The sequence below is a fragment of the Solea senegalensis genome, linkage group LG7 (assembly GCF_019176455.1).
Source record: "Solea senegalensis isolate Sse05_10M linkage group LG7, IFAPA_SoseM_1, whole genome shotgun sequence".
Classification (NCBI taxonomy): domain Eukaryota; kingdom Metazoa; phylum Chordata; class Actinopteri; order Pleuronectiformes; family Soleidae; genus Solea; species Solea senegalensis.
The window spans coordinates 8717904-8743834 of NC_058027.1; the positions used below are offsets into that span (position 1 = coordinate 8717904).

The following is a 25931-nucleotide window of genomic DNA, read 5'->3' on the forward strand; positions in this document are numbered from 1 at the left end:
CAGCTGATCATGTTTTAGGAAAATAACACAGTTGACGCTCATTGTTTTTGTTCAACATATATATCGGACTGCAAATGTGAAATTAGTACAGTTTGTGATCAGAACATTCTGCTGTTGTGTCAAATGTATCATTTTATACTAAATTTCCTTGAGTCTGTGTCTCGTTTAATCCACGCGTGTGTGTCGCCCCCGCTCATCTCGCTGCGTGACGGTCTCCGAAGGCCTTTAATGTTAAAAACAGTTGTTCATTACATATGCTGAGACACTTGTTTTCTGCCCTGTTTTTTACGGTTTACATCCTTGGGAATTGTGTTAGAATTATCGGATTAAATTGGGACTTGGATTGGTATTTGCGCAATGCAGTGTTTCACAATCTACAGTATATGCCAGCTTGTTTCACCCTCCGCTGTCACAGCTTTCAGTCCAGGCTCCAGTGGTTATTGGCTCCGATTCCTCCTGACACACGTGATTTGTGTTAAGTTAAAAAAAAAAACTATACCTCCTTCTTGCGTAAGACTTGAACAAACGAGTAGCTATACACAGACCTCGCCTACTTTTTTTCTAACTTCATCATTGCTGCTATCGATGACGCACAAAGAAACGTAACCTATGGATCCTGGAGTGCGCCGTGCGTAAAACCCGTCAAGTGGAAAAACTATTTATAGTTAAGGCCATTTTTAGCACAAAATCTTTGACCGTCACTTTTACTTATAGTCTACAACTTCCTGGAATCAAAAGTCTGCATGGGCGTAGTCAGGATGAACATGTCCCATCTGTAATAACATTTATATAATTAATCTGTAACTATATCAGCATAGTCTTTGACCTACAACAATCCGAATAAACGCTTTAATTTCATTTTGTTTCATTTTTCTGTAAAAATCTAAACCAGTCTCGTGCCCAGGAGCGTTTACTGTAACTGTACTGTGACTGTACCACAGAGGCACGACAGTGCAAATATTATTCACACCTGAATGGACTCTTGATGTTGCTTGTTAGGTTTCGCACCAATAATAGCTCTAACGTGGAAATCTTCATCCCATAGGAGCTGTATGTTATGGGATGCGTCCCTGTGTATGTGTGTGTGTGTCCCTGGAGACAAGTGTATTAATCAGCTTGAAAGAGTGCGGAACCAGAACGGACGCACGCAGTTCATGCACGCACGCACCCCGTCGTTTTGTTGGCTCGGGTTGTCCCTTTAAAAATCCGAATCCAAGGCCAATGATTTATCAAACTCCTATTATCAAGAAAATGTCACGCGAAGGGCACCTTCCTCTGCACTGACGCAAACTCTTTCCCATGCACGGACCTATAGAAAAGCTTTGCACTTAGTGCTTTGCGCGGATACAACGTTCAGTCCGCCTCCAGTCCACTCTTCGTCTTTTTTACAGCTGTTTCAAGTCTGTCTGCAGAGCTTTGGAAACATGGTGAGTGTCTGCAAACTCTTTCTTTGCTTTTCCACCTGCAGAATCGTCTATTGAAAGCTTGTTTTCTGTCAGCTTATTGTCTTGAGACTTTTGTTTTGTTTTTGTTTTTTTCAGTTCATGCTCATGTTCGGTGCATGGAACTTAAATGCAGATGTTCCTCCATACTTTAACTTTCTTGATATAATAGTGTCCACACACAGGTGTTTAATTTAATCCTTCTATAAAACAATATACTCTTTTTTTTTGAAGAACTCAGTTGAATTTAATTGATTCGTGTGTGTTTTTATGTAAACAGAACAATTAGAGTAGGTGCAATGAGGCTGTTTACACTAGCCTGGTTATTTTCTCACTAGCAACCGAATTAAGCATTAATCAACCAAGAGTGTTTTTTCTTTTTCTCTTTTTTTCCCGTCTTATTTTTTTAAGAATCGAGTTCTAGTCTGGTTTCTTTACCCGCCCCCATTCAAAGCCACATTTTACAGACACACGTGTAATCACGCAGCCGCGGGTCCGCTCACTGCTGAAACGCCGGTGATCTCGTTCATGCCTGCCGGGGAGAGCAGAGCCACCGAGAGACCCGCAGCAGCTTGTCTATTGCCCATAAAAATCAGTGGATGTGTGTGGCTGAATGACATGAGGGGAAATGGGGCGTAAAATTAAAGAATCTTGCAGAAAACGAGAACTGGAGAAGCAAAACAACCCCCTCCCTCAAACACACACACGCACGCACACACACACACCACTACACCCGGTAGACTGAGCTGAAACTATAGAGCAGCCAGAGCCTGAAGATGCTGCAGAAAAACGTTACAGAAAGATAATTTTCAGTGTTGGTGGGGATAATCAGCTGCAGCCTCCTCCTCTTCACACCTTCTATTCCTCCTCTGCCTCCTCTTCATTGATCTCTCACTCCCATGTTCCAGGATTTCTCTGATCACAGAGATATGACCAAACAACCGGCCAACGCGCCTGTCAGCTTCATCCCGGCGCAGCAGCCTGACGCAGCTGCGGGAATTACAACAAACAAACCGGACAACAACTCCGCTGCTGCTGCTGCTGCTGCTGCTGCGTGCGCGCCGCCCGCTCCGCACCATCACCCGGCACCGCAGCCGCCTCCTCCCTGCAACGAGAGCAAAACTTTTTGTCCCACGGAAAACAAACCGGGAGATGTGGACAGCAATAAAGCGTACGGGACGTTTAAAAGCACCCCGCCGCCAGCTGTCCCCGGATCCGTGGCCGTCAACTCGGCCTTAAGGAAGGATTCCGCCGGTTCCGCTCGCGGCGGCGGGTCCGCGCAGTACGGTGACCCGCTGCGGGCCACCGCAGAGCAGAACAACACCGCGGGCAACTGGACGGCGATGAGCCAGACCACAATCATTCTGGGGACAGATGGTAACACGTCTGTTCAGCCCGGCACCGTGGCGGGGGTAAGTCAGCTGAGTGAATCGTGGGTGTGGTGGATGTTTAGTGTCGCTGAGTGGATGTTACCTGCTGCTGCCTCCACACTGAGAGTGGCAGCTCCATTCACTCTGAGTGGGTTAGATGAGGTTTTCCTCACGCTGCTCCTCTGTGGTTTTGTTTGTGCGTAAAATGTGAAGACCCCTGAGCGGAATCCCTGGATTCTGAGAGGATCAGTTTACGCAAACCGGCTCTTTATGTCTGGGGACGTTAAAGCAAGTCTGTGATGATTTTTGCAGTCATTCTTTTTATTATTATTATCATCGGATTTTGTCAAAGTCATGAAAATTGATTTCATGACTTTGACAAACACTATATAGTCACGTAGATGATGTTGCGATGTATTAACAGTGGCACAGTAAACGTGTGTGATGTGGTTTATGAAGGCAAAACTAAAAACTCACTATCTGAAAGGAGTGTGGTCGATCAGCGAATCTTTGCTGACTACACAGACACATGTCAGCGGCTCTTTGCCCATGTTCTCTGCAGGAATCAATTGTTAACGCACATGCGTAAAAACCGTCTGATATTAGTTTGTTAGAACAGACTTCTGGCTTGGACTGTCCCTGCGCTGCGAAGCCTCTTTGTCCTGAAACCTCTGCACCACTATCATGCAGTCTGCCATCAAAACTTTAAATCTGCTTGTGTCAGCGACATGTGTGAGGAAGCAAAACTGCCATTTTCTAGAGTCCGGAATGATCGGGCTGTGCTGAATGAAAAGTGTCTCTCATTTTTAGATGTAGGCTCAATCAGTTTAGTTTGCTTGTTTTTCTAAAATGTTTTTATTACATTTTTGGGGAGCTCACAGTTACGACACGCTCATTGATAGAGGATTGAACCATACTCTCGCGGGACTTTCGGTGTTACCCATCCCCAGCAGATGCACTTGGTATGGGCCAGAATCCCAGGTGTTACACGAGACTGCGACACACACACACATGCTGTTAAATGTAATTACACATCTGTGACAGTAGCTATTCATATATATTTTTTTATTTGTTTTTATATTTAATATCTGTGGTGATAATGGGCCTTTAAATGGTACAGACTTTTAAATGAAGAGCTGCTGAACTGTAATGAACTGTAATTCTGTAATTTAGAGTCAGACAACTTTCATGTAACATCAAGCAAAATTAACATGAAGCATAAATCCGGTCGGGCTGCATGCTGCTGCGTGACTGCAATTAAAAATGATATCGTTTGCTTATGAGACATGTTTTTCTTGTTTATGAGATATTGTTTTTCCAATAATTGAACCTTTGCATCTAATTATGACCAGACTGTGGCTTTTCTTTTTTCTTTTTTGAGAATTGAATTATTTTCTTTTTCATCTCAGGCTGACGTGGATGATGATGATGGTGGAGATGAGAATAAGGCCAGAGGAAACTGGTCCAATAAACTTGACTTTATTCTGTCCATGGTTGGATATGCGGTGGGACTGGGGAACGTGTGGAGGTTCCCTTATCTTGCCTTCCAAAATGGTGGAGGTAAGTGTTCTGACTGAGAAACAAACCAAAGAAAAGTGTCCCTTTTTACGCCTGGATTTGAATTATTTCTCGTGTTTTCTTCTTATCCTGTTGGCTTTTACTTTAATAAAATATTTGTTTTGTTTTTTTAAAGAGAGATTAGTTTTAACAACACGAAGAAACGAGTGGGAAATAAACAGAACGTTTGTATTATGTTTATGTTTATTATTATTGGTACTCAGATTGATTATTAATCATTAATCATTAATCACACTGCACAAGGATCCACACTGCGTAATGACGTGAACAGAATTGTTGTGTAATGCAGTGTTCATGTTAGTTGTCAGGCTTTTCTGTAGCCCGGTGTTTCCTGTCCTTACAGGAGCTTTTTTGATTCCCTACCTGACAATGCTGGGAATCGCCGGGATCCCAATCTTTTTACTGGAGGTTTCCCTGGGCCAGTTTGCCAGCCAGGGCCCCGTGTCAGTGTGGAAATGCATCCCGGCTCTACAAGGTAAACTGCCACAACTAACCGGCTGAAGGAATCATTTTTATTATTATTATTATTATTATTATTATTATTATTATTATTATTTTCTATTTCTTATCTTGACGAGTTCTCAATTTTTTTCTTAAGAGTAATGTATATATTTCGTCTCATTTATTTATTTTAGGTTGCGGGATTGCCATGTTGATAATATCTGTCTTGATAGCCATATACTATAATATTATAATGTGCTGGACACTGTACTACCTGTTCGCTTCGTTGAAGGGCTCACTGCCATGGGCTAACTGTAGGAATGAGTGGAACACGGTGGAATGTAAGGACAAAGACATGCTGCTGTTAGGTAAGACACACACACACACACACACACCTGCACACACACAGTGACACACACATGCACCAAAAGCACCTCTCTCTTCACAATGCGCAATGCGTCATGAGTGCCTCAGCGGAGGTGTCCTGCAGTATAATGAATCCTGACCTGTGATCTCTGCGGTGTTTTCACTCTCAGCACCTTCAGTTTCACAACTCTTCATTTATCCATTTCATCCGTGTTAAAGACGGAGGCCAGTCATGTGTGATGAAGAAGGGCCTCACACTTTAAAACACACATCTTTTATCTAATGATAATTACACTTTTTCAAAAAACACATAAAGCAGCAGTATACAGCTGAAGCAGTTTGATGTTCATAAAATTGTGGATTAACTCCCGTTTTTGAGGACGGCGTTTTATTACCGACCTGCGTCGATTAAATATCGAAATTTCTGTTCATTTATTGTTAAATTTGCCTTTAGCAATTTTGTGACTTCAGCACAAAAAGTGCTTGCTTGACAAATTTACTGTACTAAGCTGCTGCAGTGCTGCAGTGAGCCCGAGACTGACCCTTGCTGGCAGCCACGCGAACTGCAGGCCCGTTCAACACTGTTGTCTCTCTCCCACTCTCTCTCTTTCGTTTTTATGAATAGAGAGTATAATGAAACAGAAGCTTTGATTATATGAAAAAGTAACGTATGAATCATGCACATTTTAAAATATTATTATGTGTAGACATGTAGTGAGGTGGACATGGCACACGTCTATTTATTTCAATGCTTTTTCTGTCAAAGGCCATGTTTTGTCACTTTGTGTTTGTTTCTTTCTCTTTCTCTGAGTGACAGGGTTATTTTTGCATTCACACAAAATATTTTTTTTTTGACTGATTTAAGTATTTTGTCTTGTCGAGCTAATATTTCGTTGGTTGAAAAGTTGCTGCATCTTAACACAGTAAAACAAACAGGTTAACAAATCTAAGCGATACAAAAAAACTAACAGAGTTTTCTGCATGACGTGCAGTAAAAAGCAAAACAGGTTTTACTTAATTTCCAGGTTTTTCCTCAAATGTTTTTTTTTTTATGTCTGGCTGTGTGATTCTATAAAAGAATAATAAAAACAAACCTGTGTGTAATGCAGCTGCAGGGTACTGAGGCTCTGCACACATTATAGTTGCAGCAGCCGACCATCAATCCTCATTTCTCTAAATCAGATCCATCTGTTCACTCCCACTTTACTTTCATTGTGAAAAGCTGAGCGGACAGTAAACTGTGGCCCACAGCTGCACTGCCTCTGTCAGTCTCCCTCAGTTAACGTGTGCTGGTTTCTGATTGGAACAGACTCGTGCATCCTGCGGGACAGAAACATCACCTCCATCAAGAACTCCTCTTTTTGTCTGTCTGCAAACACTGTGGGAAATCTCACAAAACTGTTAAACATGACAATGGACAGCAACAAGACCTACGTCAGCCCCAGCGAGGAGTATTTTAAGTGAGTGAACCTTTCAGCTGATTGATAAGAAAAACAGTATTGTTAAGTAGAGTTTAAATTTGAGATAATTCTTTAGTTATCCTACAACAGGGTGAAATGCCAAATGTTACAGCAAACAATAAGAAATATCAACAATAAAATAAGTCAACATGAACACCAGGAAATACACAAATAGAAAATGTGATTTAATTGGTATTTGATTTTCTGAGTTTTTTTGTGATGAAAATTAGGACGTGGCAAACGATTTACAGATGCTAAAAACAGGCTTGCTTATGATGACAATTTCTTTGAAAGGGTTTCATAGACTCATATTATATTACAGTTGTCTGGTGATCTACTAAAAGAAAACAACAACAAATAACCAACATTATATTTTACAATTCTTCCCAAAACTGTTCTTGAAACAAGTGTATAACTTGTTCTTTTTATTTCCATTGAAAAGCACAAACTGAAACACACAACTGCTATTCTAGAAACAGTTTGAAATAGCCAACAATAATAACAATAATAATAATGATAATAATAATAATAAAGATAATAATGATAATGATGATAAAGAAAACAGTAAAACAATTGTTGGGAATCACTGACTCAGCATTCCCAACTACAACAATGATTTCATTGGTTGATGTTGAAAGATGTTGTCACTTGTTCTAGAAGGAAATTCTGACTTGCATGATTCAGTATAAAAACATAAAGAAAACCAAGAAACAATGGTTGGCAATGAGACACATCTGATTCAGAAATACAAAGAATTAATAACAATTTCATCATACAGATTCACATTTTATCTCACCTGCAGGTACAATGTGTTACACATCTCTAAAGGGATTGAGTATCCAGGAGACCTTCGCTGGCCTCTGGCAGGCTGTCTCTTACTGGCCTGGCTCATCGTCTACGCTTCTTTAGCTAAAGGAATCAAGTCGTCAGGGAAGGTAACGAAACACACAAACACCACAAACTCATACTTAGATCTCTGGTAATCTCTCTCTCTCTCTGTGTGTGTGTGTGTGTAAGAAGGTCTGCTCCTCAACAAGAAAGGAACAGATTTGGTTTTAACTTATACATTCTCTTATACAAGATAATATGCAGACAAACCCAAATTGTATAATTTATGACTGTATACTGTGGTGTGAATTAAAGGGCAATCAAAGCACATCATTCTTACACTTTAAGTTTAAATAATAATAAAAAAATGTTTCCTATTGCAAGGAATGAGGACAGAGATAAAAACAACAACAGCAACAAAAAAACAAGATGTTTGCTTTTTTCCTTCAGTAAGAGAGTTTAGCTGCAGCTATGTTTCATCTGTCACGTCAAGGATTTTACTCTGAAATGATTGAAATACTGTGCACACTGATTGTTTCTGGTGAACTGAACTGAAGAGACATTTCAGATAATATTCTTGTATCATGCTGCCCCCTGCTGGACTTCACATGTGACACACCTGAGCCTGAAATGTACTAAGTTGCTTTTGTGCGCAGAAATCGTGTAATTTAAATAAGGTTAAATAAAAAAGCAATACAATTTAAATGGTTTGGTTAAAAAGGACATCCATGTAACAAGTCAGTCTTTGTTGTTTAATTTAATTTAATTTAATTTAATTTAATTTAATTTAATTTAATTTAATTTAATTTAATTTAAGTCCTAAGCTTTATTTTTATTTCTTCCTGTCCTAAATTTGCCATATCTTGTCACCTCTGTGCTCAGGTTGTTTATTTCACGGCCACATTTCCCTACGTGGTGCTGGTCATCCTTCTAATCAGAGGAGTGACTCTCCCTGGTGCCGCAGATGGCATCCTCTATTTTATCACACCAAAATGGGAGAAACTCAATGATGCCAAGGTAAATGATGTTTGCTCATGTCACAGCAGCAGAAAGCGTTGTGCTCTTCCCTGCTCTTTAACTGCAGCTTTTCCCCCTCCTCTCCCTCTGTCAGGTGTGGAAAGATGCAGCCACTCAGATCTTTTTCTCACTCTCAGCTGCTTGGGGAGGCCTCATCACTCTCTCGTCTTATAATAAGTTCCACAATAACTGCTACAGGTAAACACTCAAAAGGTAAATTATGCTTTTTTGGCAGACAAATTCAAACTGTCAATACAGACATGTGCCATTTGTTTCCATCAATAATAAATGAGTCTCTCTGCAGTCAGAAATTCAGTGTTTCCTTATTTTTTCTCACTGATATCAGTGAAAGTGTATACGGGGCAGATACTGGGCTCAGTCTGGGCTTTATCAGCTTCCTTATATCAACACTGTCAAATTGAAAACTATCAAATCTATTGAAATATTTGTGTATTTCTTACCATTTTAGGACCTTTTTCTAGCATAAACACTGATCAAAACCTGGTCCAAGTGAGTCTGAATCTCATTTCAGAGGAACTGCTTAAGTTTGTTGGGGTTAGTTAAATGTGTTAGTTTGTTGGGGTTAGGCGTTTGGTTGTCCAAATGAATAAAGTCAATAACGAGTCCTGCATGAACCTGTGTGTGTGTGTGTGTGTGTGTGTGTGGTAGTAGTAGTAGTAGTAGTGCACCTCCTTGTGTACATTTTCTGCAAATGCAGAAGTCTTTTAGAGCCCTCTGCACTTTTCCGTCTCAACACTAGAGGGCACTTTTGGTCCTGTTTTCTGTGTATGTTCAGTGATGTCCCATATCAAGTCAAATAGAATTTTATACTTTTTAATAGTAAATAAGTACAACAACTTTTGCACCAGCAACTAAAGCACATATTTGTTATTTAGCCTCTTTCTCTCTTTTCTCTTTTATCTCTCCCCCTTTTCCCTGCAGGGACACTATAATTGTCACATGCACAAACAGTGCCACCAGTATATTTGCTGGGTTTGTCATCTTCTCAGTCATTGGGTTTATGGCACATGAGTTGAAGGTGCCAATAGAGAAGGTTGCAGATGAAGGTGAGATACAAAATCAACATCATCATCATCAGCAGCAGCAGCAGCTGGGCGGCACTTCTTACTGAAACATACTTGAACAATTTCAGTCTTTTCATCTGTTGTGGAGATTGTGTGTTGTGTGTTTGTGTTTGTGTGCACTTTAATTCATTCATAAATGTCTTTCTGTGTGTATGTGTTTTGCCCATGTGTGTTTCAGGTCCTGGCATAGCTTTTGTGGTATATCCAGAGGCTCTGACCAGACTTCCCCTGTCTCCATTTTGGGCGATTATCTTTTTCCTCATGCTCCTCACTCTTGGCCTGGACACTATGGTAATGTGTGCTCCTTCAACACATATATGTTGTATTTCTACCTTTTTGTGTATTTATATTTCCTCACAATAAGGTAATAAAATAAGGTAAAGAACATTATTTACTCTGTTTCATCATATTATATTGTGTAAAACCTAATCAGACATTCAGGAATTAAGTCTGTATGAAATATTTCAAAATAAATCTGAAATTAGCAGGACTACCTGTCTACCTGTGTGCCCTGCTAGCTTGTAATCCATCCAAGAGTCAGCTTCGATTTGCTTTGTCATGGTATCTTAAAAAAACACACGTAAGTGTGGATTAAAGCTTCATTTAGAATAGGGTCAACATTAATTGTGCCATAATCCACAAAAAAACAAGAACAAGAAACAATATGTCAGACATACGTTATCTGTTAAAATTCTGAGTCATTATCATGCATGTATAGGTAAAAGACACTGGATGTAAATTTTCATCAAAGGTTTTTTTATTTTAACTTGAGTACATGGTTTGAGCCCCGGTTGGAACAAGGCCCCCCGTGTGTACCCTAAATTGGTGTGCCGTGAGTGTGAGAGTGAATGGTTGTTTGTCTTTGTGTGTGTGTGGCCCTGTGATGGACTGGCGAACGGTCCAGGGTGTACCCCGCCTATCGCCCTATGTCAGCTGAGATTGGCACAGCACCCCCCGCGACCCTCTGGTGGAGGATAAAGCAGTAGATGATGACTGACTGACATTTTTAGACCAGTACTTTTACTTTTACTTTAAAATGTTCTCAAAATTGTGGTATTTGAGTAGAATATTTCAGTACTCTTTCCACCTCTGCCAGTATCTACACTCCTGAAAACATGTAATAAGTCCTACTTGAGTTATTGGAAGGGTTTTTTATGAACTTTTGATGAAGCTACTGGTGTTCTGCAGGATGTTGTCCTAAGCCAGCCTAAATGATGTCCATCAGATGTAAATGTGCAGTCAATGTATAGAGATGAAAATATACAACATTTTCTCATTTCAATTTGGGAAATAAAAGAAAACAAAGCTCTCTCTTAAGTTAAGTTGAGGACATTTCACCACTCATTCATCCAACATCTGCAAGAGCCTCCTTTACACCTGGCATTAAAATGTGTTTTCTGTGATGGGCTTGTGATCAGATTACAATCGATCGCACCCGACCACTTGTAAATACAGGTGTAAATACACCCAAGGAAGGATTGTTATCCAATCTCTCTCAGTTAATGTTCATTACAAAGTTAAGGCTGCAAGACCTTGGAGTAGATTGTCGTGGAAGTTTTCCAATACGTGTTTACTGGACACACATAACCTTTTAATGTACTGCTAAACAAATCTACCTCACAGATACAAATAAAGCAAAGTGAGCATGATAACCAGTGCTATCTAATGAAGATTACAGCTTCACTCTGATATTAGCTATTTATCTCTATCAGATCTTGAGTCTTGAACAAACTCCTGATAAAAAGATCTGTCTTAAGCTGCTATATATTCTGCTCCATGTCTTCAGTCAGTGTTTGTCTGTTGTTTTGGTGCAGGGCGGGGTATCTCAGTGAAATTAACAGCTGGTAGAAGTTGATGAACTAATCTTAAATGTGCCCTACAACCAAAACAAGTCTTTAACACCTTTCACATTTGATGTAGTGTCAATACCATATTATTTCACAAAGATCTATGTATCTCTAAGGATTTTTTGTATTATAATTTTTTTTACTTTAAGGGTTTATCTCGAGATAGTGTATTGAAAAAAATTAAGATGCTTTTGAACTTTGACTTAAGTTTGCTCCAAATAAATGGAGCAGACTTAAATATGTCTAAAGAAAATCACCGTCCAGTCATGTATAAACACTGCAGTCACTGACCTAATAACATAATAACTAATACCTATCACCAGCGGCAGTGACCGGTTTTATCTGAACTGCTCCAACACTTGAGGCACTCGAGCTGTGCAGGGACTTGAATGGTGAAAGTGAAAACTGAGTATTCAAATAAGATGAGATAATAACGGCCAAACTTTGGAGCAGTGGCTAGCATTGTTGCACAGCAGGGAGGTCATTGGTTAGACAATGAGTGAATGAGTGAGATAATAACATAGAAGTATTTGAAGATGGTTTTCTGACATTTTACAAAATAAAGAAGAGAAGTCTTTGATGCAAGTATACATTGTACAAACAAGTATAATAAGTCAATTGTTTAAAGTTGCTAATAATATAATAATGCAATACTACTACTACTACTACTACTACTACTAACAGTAATAATAATACTAATAATAATAATAATAATAATGACATAATATTACCATGTGTGCTGGATGTGTATGTATGAAATCTTATATTTACCATAATAACATTGGAGCAGGTTAGTTTTATTTTCAGTCCTGAAGCAAGCGAATACACCAGCTTTAAACTGAGTTTTTTATGAGAATTCATCCACCACTACAACTCAAAGTGATAAAACTCTAATTGTAACAGTAACTTTTACAGACTAAGTCCTGATATGACTCCAGAAAACACACTTTTGTATCTCAGATGTTTTTAAAGTCAAGAGCACCTCCAGGTTAAAAAGAAACCATTCCATGTGAAGCACTTCTTCAGAGCCGAGCAGATGGCACACGGGCACATTAACACAAGTCAACAGTAGCAGTAAATGACAATGTTACTTCATTTTGGCAGCTTCCGCTCCGAGGAGTTAGGTTGGTGGCTTTGTCATGGAAATCAGCTTGGTGGTAATAGGCTTGGGACGTTGACAGGAAATTAGCTTTTGGAGAGCAGGAAGAACGAGAGAAGCAGAGAGGTGGCAGATTGTTGCCAGGGGATTTCTGTTGCATGCACATATATATATACGCACTATACCAGCCTCAGCATCAGGTTGTCTGTATGTTCATCCACTGCTGTCCCTCTGGCTTCAAAGAAATGTGTTGTTCATCTCCAAATGAACCCTAAACTCTTCAGACTAATTAGTTTCAAATGTTAATCTTGTGCAAACTTAGAGTTACTTTCTGTATTAGTTTTTGAAAATTCGTTGGATGGATTGAAGTGCTGACAGCAGCAGCTGCTCTGATTCAAATGAGCTAAACTTGCTGACTGGAGGTTTTGCAGTTGTGATGCAGCTGCTAACTGGCCCGGACAATTGTATGTATTTCTGTAGAGGAGATAAGCAATCACTGTACTGTATTATAACCTTAAATGATCTTTTACAGGCAGCAAATATGTAGTGTTGTCTTGACTTAACTTTTTGAATCGTACATTTTATCTTCCTTCCCTTCACTTTTTTAAATTCCTCATTTCTTCACTGTTTCTTTTCTCAGTTTGCCACCATTGAGACCATCGTAACCTCTGTGTCAGATGAGTATCCCAAGTACTTGAGGAAACATAAACCAGTCTTCACCCTCATCTGCTGTGCCTGCTTCTTCATCCTGGGATTTCCCATGATTACAGAGGTAGGACAGACATAACATCCATCTATACTGTCCTCTGCAGTGTGACACACAGAGATGTCACACTGCAGAGGACACTTGAGCATTTTCTCCACGCTCTGCAAATAGTTTTATGAATAAGCTGACAGATATCTGTAGTCGTGGCCTTGAGTCGACAGACTTGCTGAGTGAGGTAAGAGAAGCTAAGCCTCCAGACAGCAAAATTCCACCTAAAGAGGGATTTATTTGTCATTTCTTGTGATCTGGTACGAAGCACAAGTGTACAAGTAACAACCATGCTGAAAAAAGTGAGTGAGGAGATGTAAGATATGTAAGATAAGGCAATGAAGCATTTGTGTAATTGTTTTTGTTTTGTTGTGTGTGTCTGTCCGTGGCAGAGTGGGATGTACATGCTGCAGTTGGTGGACACATTCGCAGCCTCCTACTCTTTGGTCATCATTGCTATATTCGAGCTGGTGGGGATTTCCTACCTTTATGGTGAGTGCAGCTCTTGTAATGTAACTACATGTATGTAGTTACATTACAAAATATGACAAAGGAAAAACACACAGATCATTTTGTTCACGCAGGAGAACTCAAGGTGACAAGGGAAGGTCATGAGGTCATTAAAATAAAAAAGTAACTGAGCAACTAAAAACAAGTTCCTTTGGTTTAAACTTTTAAGAGCTTTCCACCTGTGATCACACTCAGCACCACTGACAATTCTTTCCTCTAACCACATATATATGATTCCAAGAATTTAAAAAAATACTGAATAGTGCATACAGGCCTATTAAGTATTCCTACAGCACACAAGCAGACAAGCAGACAAGCAGTATGTTGGTCTTCATCAAAGAGGGATTTCATATTTCACATTTAAAATAGAGCTGCATAATTAATCATTTTTAACACAATTAGCAAGTCACAAAAGCTGTAATTTAAGATATATGTTATGTAGCCTACAGCAGCTTTCCATTGCTTTATACTTTGTTGGATGTCAGTGAACCTTTTGATACATGATGTAGAAACATGCCAATGTCAAACAAAATCCACACCGCTCACCCCGGTTTGATTTGAGGATGCAGTAGGTTATATAAACAGGACAGGATGCACCAAACACAGACTTTCACCATGTACAACAGTAAACAGTCACCTGACATGACAACCTTACGTCCTGCTTAAATGTGATTTCATACTGACACCCAGTGGTAAAAGTGTGAAATTAGCAACAGACATGCTTTCGACATGTACGAGCAGTTGAGTGCCCTTAATGTTTTGGGTTTAGTGCGCCTAGTGGATTTGAATACTGTTTTTGGCCAAAACACTAACATACAAATTATAAATGATCATTGACACATTAAAGGAACATGCGACATGTTAAGCACAACATGACCACCCACAATGACCTCACTTTATCATCCAGAAGTCCTCAGATTCTTTTCTGTGCAGTGAAGAAAATGCTGATCCAGCCGTGACCACTAGGTGTCTCTGTTGTAACGTGTAAGTGTCACACACAGACGCAGCCTCAGAGCTCAGGTGTTGAGTGTTAGGAGGCTGTTACTGAGGGGAACGGTCAGTGGCTCTCCTTCAGTTTGTCAGAGCATCAGTACAGGTGACATATTGAAATGATTTGCCTCCTCATGTCATTCACTGTTATCCATCAATAAAGGCAGAGGAATGAAGCCATCTGCTCCCTCGCCTTTTCTGAGAGACAACAGAAAGTGATATTCTCTCGCTCTCTCACTCCTATAGACCTTTCTCACACACATTCTCATATGGCTGAATTGAATATCCCCATGCCTTTTTTAAAGGGATCTTGTTAAACCCAGGTCACACACACTGTGCATCTTTCTTTCTCGCTCTCTGCCTTTTCTCACCCTTTATTTTTTTTCTCCTCTTTTTCTGGTTTTCTTTTTAGGTCTACAGAGATTTTGTGAGGACATTGAAATGATGATTGGTTTCCAGCCAAACCGATTCTGGAGAATCTGCTGGGCCTTTGTGACTCCAACTATTCTGACGGTGTGTTTGTTTTTGCTCCTCTCACTCTCTTACATGCACGCACACACACACACACACACACACACACACACAGGCGCAGTCTAAAATGTTTCCATTTTCACTGTCGCCTTTCAAGTTCATTGATTTACCATTGGAAAGGAACAGGGGAGAAATTGCTCCTGTTACGCTGAAAGAGAAAATTATTTCTTCCTTCCAATCCTTGTCATGTCACCAAGTCTCAAGTTGTTTGTGCCATATACTGTTGCGTCACGCACACACACACACACACACACACACACACACACACACACACACATACTTTTTCTGTAAAAGGGCCACTTGTTTGTGACTTGCTTTGCAACACAAGCTGTAAAACCTAAAGCACAGTGTTTATCAGCATGTCACTGCCGGGGACTGGCAAGCAATAATGTTAGTGTTTGTAATGGAAAACCACTGTGGCTCCAGAGCAGAGGTGACGATGACAAATGGAAAATCCTGCTGCTCTCGAGGGACATCACATTTCTTCATTCAAAGCTCATTGAGGCACAACGCCAAGCTAATCGTTTTCTGTCTATCCTCGTCATCTATATTTTCTTTTTTTTTGTTTTTTTTTTTATTTAGAGTAAAAATGAAGCTTTGAAATTGTTTATAATTCAGAAGAAATGTCTTATTATAATCCATCTCTTACCAGCTTCATCTACATGTCCTGGCATCTGTGCTGCTAAATGGGAATAAATGTGCTCTACAGTCTTCATTCAGGAAATCGAGTTTGGCTGCAGTGCACTGATGATGGACATTCTGGCCATAGAAAAACAAAAGATTGTGCTTTTGTCATACTGATCATTTAGTAATAAATTACATATTTTGCATTTCTCTACTTTTGGATTGACTCTAGAGTGACTCTCCTGAAGGTCATATTGGGGCGACTATGGCTCAGAATGTAAAATGAATGGTTTCTACCTAGAAGGGTGGCTGTTTGAAACCTGGCTGCTCTAGTTTGTGAGCCAATGTGTTCTTGGACAAGACACTTAACTCCTTAAATGTGCATCACCTGAGGATCAGTTCCTTTTCATCTTCTCATATTTAAATTTAAAGAATTATCCATGAAAGTAGATTTTTAGAATTGTTGAGGTTATTTTCTGCAGCATGACAATTATTTCCTGTCATGTAACTTACAAAAATGTTATTGTTTGAATATTTCAGAGATCCCTGAAAGGAAACTACTTATTTATGTCAATTAATTTATCAAATGTGCTTGTTCTGTTAGAACTTACAACATGACATGCACATATTTTGTTCTCTAGCAATACGGATTGTTTTGCACATTAGAAGTAATTATTTCAAGTGAACCACTTGAAATATCACTTGAAAATAATTTTTCAAGTGATAAATGTGTTCCCTGAAAATCTGCAAACACAACTACATTGTCAGTCTTAATCCCAGGAGTGCAGACTTGTAAAACCACAGCCTTGTGGCCACTGAGCAGCATGAGACCATCACTGGAATGACTTGCTCAAGGACACTCCAGCGAAAGCATTTCATTTAAAGAACATTTATTTGACATATGCAGGGCATCCTGGGACTGAGTCTGTACCAGTGGAAGGTGATGACATATGAGGACTACACCTACCCGACCTGGTCCATGGTTATGGGCTGGCTCATGGTGATCTGCTCTGTCATCTGGATCCCCATCATGTTCGCCATTAAAATGTATCTCGCCCCTGGCTCCATGTCTGAGGTAATAATTGAGACGAAGCCATGAAGGGACATGGTCATGTATGTTTTGTTTTTGTCTCCCATGCACACACACACTCAGTCCTAAGCACACACAGTTTCTGAGAAATCAATAGTATCATCCTTCACTCATTAGCAGGGAGAGGCAGACTGCTGGCTGAATATTCATTTGGACATTTTTTTGCAAGTGCGACGGGTCCTTTTTAAATAGCCTGCATAGATTAATGGATGATGAGGATTGTGGCTTTGTGTCCTAATGTCTCTGTTCCCACAACAGCTTCAGTCACAGACTATTTTCCAACGTTATATTCTCATTTGTGATTTGTGAATAAATGCACAATTAACATGGTGTTTACTTTTACATATGGGAAATATATGGAAAATGTAACACTGCAAACGTATTTTACATCATATCCACCTTGATGCATTTCATTACAAGTAGAAGAAATGGAGCAGACACTTTTTTAAATTGACAGTTAAACATATATTTACACAGGCACACTAGCAAGATGAAAAAAGTGAAAAGGCTCATTTACTGGTAAATGTTAGATTTAAATGATCACACAATGGGCTCACACAAAGCGTTTTGCTTTCAAACGTGAGACAACAAACCATCTAATATACCAGAGGAAGGTTATTTCACTTCCTCAAATGTGTGGCATTTTGGAAAAAATATACTGTGGTAGAATAACAGTCACCACTACCAACTCTAAACATACACACTCTGGCTGTAAAGTGACTTTATACCTGTGCCCTCACAGTCACCTCTCTTTTTGCAGCGTCTGAAGCTTGTCTGCTCCCCTCAGCCGGACTGGGGTCCTTTCCTGATGAAGCACCGTGGAGAACGCTACAAGAACATGACTGACCCTCTGGGAACCAGCTCCCTGGGCCTCAAACTGCCTCCAAAGGACTTCCAGCTCAGCTCTTACCAGTAGCAGCTGCCCCACCACTGTAACACCCACGACTTTCAACTCCTGCAAGAGATGCCGTGAGGGAGCCAACTGCTCTTCTTCTCCTCCCTCTTTCCCTCTCTTTCTCCCATCCATTCTTTACCCCTTTTTTGCTTCTTGTCTTCCTCCCTGTATTGTGGTTGTGGAGATTTATCCCCTCTTCTCACCCTCCTCTCCACTCCCTCTCTTCTCCTCTCTTCGGGAGGAGTGGCTGCCAAGGTGGAGTTTACTCCTCCGCTGCTTGGTACTTAATGGGCTATCATTTCCTCCCACACATGACCACTGATTACTCTAGAGTCCTTCCCAGGGATCTTTATTCCAAGAGAAAAATGGTGTCATAAAATGACACAGCTCAGACTGCACTTGCAATATTGGACTCAACATAGCCGCTCCTGATGGAGTTTATGTTTGTTTGTTTGTTTGTTCGTGTGTGTGTGTGTGAGCGCGCGTGAGTGTGTGCGCGCACCATCATATTTGTGTGTAGAGATAATTAATGGTGTTGCTGAGAGCTGACAAGAAAACTAAGAAAATTGAGGGAGAGCGAAATAGTTGAACAAGCTTGGCAAAGATTTGAATTTTGTTCCATCTGTGTACAGATCCATTGACAAAAAAAAAAAAAATATCAACTGCCATGAAAAAAAAAGACAAAAAACCCCACTGTGCACTGTATCACATTCTGTTCCTAACTTGCAGTAGCACATGCAGTACAAACATTCACATTATAGCTACAACTCAGTCGCTCTTGGTTTGACAAAATATTACAAGTATCTGCAATTTGTGCTTCCTATGTCACAGTCAAGTTGCAAAAACATTACTCATTACTAATTTCAATACATATAATAGCTTGTGTCTATTTTTCCCCTTAAACCTGAGAAACCTTGTTTTTTTCTCTAGGTGTATTCTCATTTTATTATCCTTGAATATAAATGAAGCACACTCCTAATGTAGGAAACGTAGAGTAGTATCTTTCCTTTAGTAGATGACAGTATAGCCATTTAATCTCTTTAAGTTATATACAGTATACAGTATACATATATTATGTAAGATGAATAAATAATATATAGCCTATTGCTTCCAGCAGAGGACATAGTTAGCAAGATAGATAATGAGAGTGTATGTGTGTGTGCTATAAACCCCATGTATGTCTTGCTAGCAGTGTAATATCTTGTACTAAAGTGTAAACCACTCAGAAAAGATCTACAGTTAGTACACATGTGTGTTGTGTTGTGTTCTCATAATGTTAGGAGCAGCTGGTACGTGTGAGTAGTTGAAGATTAGAGTAGAAAATGTCTGGCTCCTTTCCTGGAAGTGTACTTTGTCTCTTGTTGTTTGTGGTAGAGCTCCGGAGACCTCTTTGCCATTTATGACATATATGCCTCTTGCTTCTCAGCGTGTCCTCATAAAAACAGGGTCTCAGGTATATTTGATTCCAACTACTGCAGTAGTTGCTGGAATAAAAGTATTCAGTGCATAGGAAACAGAGAGAAGAGCCATCTTAATGCTAAAATATACAGGACACAGCTTTGAAGTTTGTTGCAAAAGATCAGAATTAAAAACCACTCACACTTTTCTGATCACCTCACTGCAACATCTCTTGACTTTTTGTGTGAGTGACTTAACCTATTCTGACAACTGTGTGCAGTGATAAATCAAGTATGTTTTTCACCATGCTTATGAAATGGTTATTTAAGAAAAAAAAGTGATTCCTTGTAATCATCTAGATATTTAAATGGAATTTCTTGACATCAATGGATGAATCAGCTTGATTTACATATTCAAAATAACTTTCTGGTCGCCTCACTCACAATTTGATCTTTCAGAATCAGTCAAATAACTGTAATGTTGCCCTTCTTTTGACTGCTCCTTGGGGACTGTCACAGTGGATCACCATCCACATTGACTGGCAAAGGTTTACGATAGATGTGGCTCCTGAGGCAACGCTTCTATTTATCTGCACACTAACAATGCACTGGCTTGTGCTGAGTTGGAGGTGCCGGGGGGTCAATAGAACATATTTCCCTTTAAGTTGTGCTGTTAAGTCAACATCAGCACACTTAGCTACTCTCAGAGTCTTGGGGGCATAAAAGTAATCTCCAGATGTAACACCAGAGTAGCCTGAAGGAACAGTTCACTGCAGCTCTGCAGGTGTCCCGACTGGCTAGTTTGCAGCCTTTTTAAATGTGACATAACAGGCAGCCAGCCTGTACTTGGTGGGCTGTCAACCAATCATCTTCAGAGTAACACCATGTTTCCACTCAGAGGCAATTAGACCTTTACAATTTTTGGCAATCTGTTCATTTTCATCCTGATGAAAGTCATGTTTGGCTTTATTGTGCTTTTAACACCACAGGCATTTAATTGTTGAGGGGCTTAAGCTTTTTTATGGAGGCGGCAGGTATGGATGCAATAAAATAAAATGAACTATTTCTCGAAGCCATGGTCCTTCATATTCTCAACATGAAACATAGCAGAGGTGTGCTTTTTAGAGGTTGTATGGTTCATGGAAAAAAAAGATAATCAATTGATGAGCACAAATGCCCTGTTATTGAAAAGCTTGCTTGCTCCACAGTGTTGCTTTTGTTTAGTCTTAGTGTGTTTAGCTCTATTTGTTCAAATATGATACTAATGTATGTTTGTGTGTGCTTGTGTGTGCGTTGTCTCTGTATTAGTTTAACTGAACTCCATATAACCGTCAAGCAGATGTTTGCATGGCCAGTTTCAGAGTAGATTGCTGAAAGAAGCAGATGAGATTTACAGGATTTTTCTTTTCCCCAGGATGCCTCTGTCTGATGCTCCTCTTTATCTTTTCTGATGGACATGAGGACCTTAGAACATCATTTGTGAATATGAACTGGGTAAAACAAACTTTTAACACTGCTTATGTGAGAGCAGCATTGGTCAAATGGGCAGGTTGGCATTTTAAATCATGTGTTGGATGTCGTGGAACTCTTTGCAGTAAGACTTGAATGATAAATCCTTTTATGTCCTGAGATTGAATTTCATGGTAACCTTTAGGGCTTCAACTAAAAAGCAATGATTTTGTGTTTTCTATCCCTTTGTTACTATTTCTACGAGGCTTCTCTGCTTTTGTTTTGAGGAAAAATTAATTAGGGTTCAGTTAAAACCACATTGCTTCTAAAATATAACACTGACAAGCTTGCATGTGCAGTTTGTGTTGCTGTTACTCAATGTCCATGTATAGTACCTTGTCCTTTCTCTCTCAATAGTATAATTCCATGCATGTTTGCTTTAGGGAGATTTTTGTTCTACATAATAATAAGAAACTGAGAGTTGCTGTTGCCCTTCTTTCAAAAGAGGGAGAAGAAAAACAAAGAAACAGTCAATTAGCTTTGCCTGCAAGTCAACTTTGGGCAGTATAGGTAACCAAAGAAAGATGATTTGAATTAGGGTCTTAGTGAAAATAGAAAAAAAGGAATGTGTGATCTTCGTATAGGAGGTTGAGATACTGCCATTCATTTCCATGTAGTGTTCCTTGATGTTTGCCAATATGTTACAAAACATCTTCAGGTAACCATTGGCCTTATAGATGTCCTCTAATGGTAGAATAATGTATGTACTTCAAAAATAAAACTACACAATAGCTTATTGTCTGTCTCATATGGTACCAGTATTCCTATTGTTATGTCAGTTGTGTCTTTTGGGCACTTTATTGTGTGACCTATGCCTGCATAGGTTAAATTTCTAATTACTTGAGTAATGTCATATTTCTGTGTTCAATGTGAGGTACTGCTGCCTATGGATATAGATATGTGCCTCTAACAGCTCATGTCACCCTTTGATTTGAAAATAGAGAGTAGATATTGTATATAACAAATATGTTTTAAGAATACCTGTGATGTAAAAAAAAGAAAAGAAGATATATATCATATGTGAAATGCATCTATTTATTTTCAATGTCATCAATCTGTGAGGCTCTACCTCAGATTTTGTATTTATGTATAGAAATGCAATTGGATTATAGTATCTTTGCCAATAATAATACATCGCTATTATATCATGAAATGTATAACCTATGAATCAATAAATAAATGTTATTGTTTTCTTCGTTGTCACTGGCTTCTTTCAGACAAGCACCCTTTTGTGATTGCAGAGCTACAAACAATAACAAGGAAATTAGGTTAGGACAATAATTGCCCCTCGCGACCCAACCTGTCAATCAATTTTTTGATTCAGACGCTAAATAACAGAAGACATCATGGCTGTGTTAAAACATTACATCCTGTTTGTTGTTTACTGGGTAATCATGATCAAACAGGAAGAGATTAGAAAGAGAAAGACAATTAAATGCTCCTGCTGGTGTGTCATATGTTTGTATTACATACTGCAGAACAGTATTCACACTGACAGACAAGCTTGCATATTTCACGTCAAACTAATTAGCAATTTAAATTAATTTGAATGCAACACACTGACTAAAGTAGAGTATTTTTTTTTACACCAAAAAGGTCCTGCCTCAGTGGCAACCAGTTTTATTGAAATGGTATGGAAATGACAGGAAACTATTTGTAAAACAATTTTAAAAATTGATTCCCCATATGTATAGTTTTTAATGCTAATTACTCTGATATTGACACAAACATTGGGAGTTTTGGAAGAAAATCTTTACACTAGTGATTTTCCTACTATGACCTTTCAGAATTATTTATGTGCAAAAGGCACATTAGGTTGTGGAAATGACCTTAAATTGTGGACTAAAACTTGGAATGTATACACAAGGACATACGTGATCAGTTTATACAAGAGGACACATGTCTTTGAAGGTGTACTGTTCTTGGGTACAGATATATCCTAAATGCTAACATGCTAACGTTTAGCTGGGACTATGCTAAGCATGCTAACATTTGCTAATTTGCAACAAACATGAAGAACGAGCCATGGTTCACTGCAGTGTCACTAGCTTCTCAGGTGTCTGACTGTGACAATGAAAGCAGATGAAATATCAGCAGATTATTAAAATCATTAAAGGTGACATAGAATGCTTGTATCACACAAATATGTTAGTTATGGAGGTTTACTTACATATATTAACTTGTTTTCGTGATTAAAAACCTCCTAATCGCTGCAAACGAGCCGATCAAAATATCTCCTCACTGACGCTCTCGTCAGCCGCGCTGTTTCAGACCAAAACCACACCCCTAGAATGTGGACTGTGTTGTGATTGGCCAGCCAACGAGAGCTTTCCCACTGTCCTGTGATTGGCCAGGTACCTGGAAGTGACGTAATAGATAGGCCAGCTCTCAGATACACAGCTCCCCCTCTGGCACGGTGGATGCTCTGCATCTCAGCAGCTACAATGAGAGTAGTTCTTCTTCTTCTGCGGTTGAATGTACGCAACCGGATGTGCCCGGACTAGTGCCCGCACCAGGAGGCGCTACGGTGGTGAGAGGAGTGGTGAGGATTTTTGATGACGACATCAAATTAAGGAAGTGCCGATCCGCTTCGCAGAGCCCAGGAAAACAATACAACACTATTTTCTCAGCAGTGGCTGAACTGTTTGTTCTGAAACTTTAGGGTTTCATAAACGAGGTAATGACGCAGATACACACACAAACGCAGCGTTAATTGGAGCTTCCGGTCTATGTGGGCTTTAAATGTTTTCCTCTTAAATGCCTGTACAAAATGTCATGTTCATCTATCCATTAGTTTTTAATGTACAGTACTGTGCAAATGTTGTTGTAGCTATGCTAAAATGACCATTTACTATTTAATTAGTTTTTCAATCTCTGTTGAATTATGTCCAGAAAAATACAGGGCATATATGCATGCAGTACTGAAATAACAGATGATATTCAGGAAAAAACAAACTGCTTGCCTTAGTGTCCTTAACTCACCTTACACTTGAACATGAGCCTGGTTGTTTTAAGAGCGGAGTGGAACCCTAATGAATGTCACTGGTAAAAGCTGTGACATTGGAAGCTTGCTAATCGGCGCCTCTCACCAGGGTCAACTCCAGAGTGGAAAAGAGTCCACCCCTCTCGAATGAGACTGGTTCCAGAGACCAAGCTGTGTGTCGAGGTGAGCCTGACTATATCTAGTCGGAACCTCTCAACCTCGTGCACCAGCTCAGGCTCCTTACCTGCCAGAGAGGTGAAGTTCCACGTCCCTAGAGCAAGCTTCTGCAGTCGACAACACCCAAACTCCATGGTCCCTCCCACAGGTGGTGAGCCCATGGGAATGGGGACCCATGTTGCCTCTTCAGGCTGTACCCAACCAGGTCCCATGGGTGCAGGCCTGATAACCAGTCACTTGCCATAGTGCCCTGGTGACTTGTGTCAAAACGAGGGAGAGTGTGGTCCATCTTTGTTGTTCTTCACATTTGAACCACTCTTTTTCTGGTCCCTTACCTAGGACCTGTTTGCCTTGGGTAACCCTACCAGAGGCATAAAGCCCCTGACAACTGAGCTCCTAGGATCATTGGGACATGCAAACCCCTCCACCACGATAAGGTGGTGGCTTCCGGAGGGGTGCATTTATCCCATTTTTTAAAAACTATTGTCTTCTACTGTGTTGATCAAAAAAAAAACATGCCTTCAATGACTGCTCTCTCTACAGTGCCTCCACATGACTGCTGTTGTTGTCATTGGAATCGTGCTGCAAGTGACACAGAAGACATTTTGAAATCCTTTTTGAGGGACATGTTCATGTTCAGATGGAAATGGATCTGTAAATATCTGATCAGAATTGCATTTGAAACTAACTGTTTGGATCTCGTGTTTTTTAGCTGTCCAGACTGCCAAAAAAATCAAGATGTGAATTCAATGTGAATATGATTAAAAATCTGATTTGGGCTGCAGTCTAAACAAGGCCTCAGTCAGTTAAAACTCATACTGAAAAGGAATTGCCATTGAATCTCTATGGCTATCACAGTGTGACTGCCCTCTCTTTTTCATATTTAAAGCACATCAACAGCAACATCCATCAAATGCATCTTTCATGCTGGACTTTAACCAAGATTAAGCAGGAAATCTTTAATGTTTGTCTCATTATATTTACTTTTCTTCTCCCTCAGAGTCCCTTTTTTCAGAAACCCCCAGCTGTGACCCTGCAGGTGCAAAGACACCCCTTAGTGCACCAACGGGTGAGTGGAGCATGGGCAAAGAAACCCTACCAATTAAAGAGGTAAATGTTTTACACTCACTGTGCGTTTATTTCTAGTTTTTTCTTTTCTTTTTTCATTTTGCTGCATAGACATATTATTAATTTAATTTATATCTGTTTATATCGGCATTTCTATTGATTAGATTTTCATACTCTGAGGAGTGGTCCCTTCTGGGAGATTGATAAACCTTCCTCATTCACACCCTAAAGGCCTTAATCTGCTAACACAGAGTTGAAGATTCATTTACTTTTGGCCCGAAAGGAATAAACACATCTGTAAAAATAAAATCAGATTTCTATAATTAACACAGTTCTCACATTGGAGAAAATGTTCAGATAGTAAATTGGCTCTTCCAAGAAGAGATTCAAAGAGGAGAAGAACTGTCTAATTGTTATTATCCAGCTTTTTGTTTGAAAATATCATTCTTGAAAACACTTTGACCTAAAAGTGTGAGGATAATTGCTGCATCTGTACTGTCAGCGCTGTCCTTCTGCTATATCCAAATCTCTGCAAGAAAGAAAAATAGAATTGTATGTGTTTCATGTAAGAAAATCTTGTCTCCTTTTTGCAGGTAGTGACATTTAGACATTTATCACTCTGACTCTGGCAATTTTGTCTGCTCTCTGCTCAAGCAGGTTTGTTTACTTCACCATCTGTTAGACGTTACATAGCCTGCAGCTTGAAGACAAGAGGTTTGCAGTTTTTGTCTTGGTTTCAGTTAACAACAAAATATTTCATGTTTAATCTCATCAACTGTCATCAGCTGATTGAATAAGGCAGGAATTGAGATTAACTTTACATTCCAAATAAATCAATACTTTGATATAACAAAAACCTTATGACACATT

The 25931-nt window shown here is 39.6% G+C and overlaps 1 protein-coding gene across 2 annotated transcripts; it reads left to right on the forward strand.

Annotated features, from left to right (window-relative positions):
- Window positions 1-1146: 1146 nt before the first annotated feature.
- slc6a5 (solute carrier family 6 member 5) lies at window positions 1147-22025 on the forward strand. 2 transcript variants are annotated; one of them, XM_044030928.1, is made up of 16 exons: window positions 1147-1427; window positions 2351-2854; window positions 4222-4372; window positions 4734-4865; window positions 5026-5199; window positions 6507-6657; window positions 7460-7592; window positions 8368-8502; window positions 8597-8700; window positions 9445-9569; window positions 9766-9878; window positions 13174-13305; window positions 13680-13779; window positions 15200-15300; window positions 16850-17017; window positions 17793-22025. In XM_044030928.1, exons 1-16 carry the CDS (start codon window positions 1425-1427, stop codon window positions 17946-17948), a joined length of 2382 nt encoding a protein of 793 aa, XP_043886863.1. In that variant the 5' UTR covers window positions 1147-1424; the 3' UTR covers window positions 17949-22025. The 2 variants fall into 2 exon arrangements, with proteins under 2 accessions (XP_043886863.1, XP_043886862.1); XM_044030927.1 differs by lacking the exon at window positions 1147-1427 and having other exon boundaries at window positions 2175-2854.
- Window positions 22026-25931: the final 3906 nt, after the last annotated feature.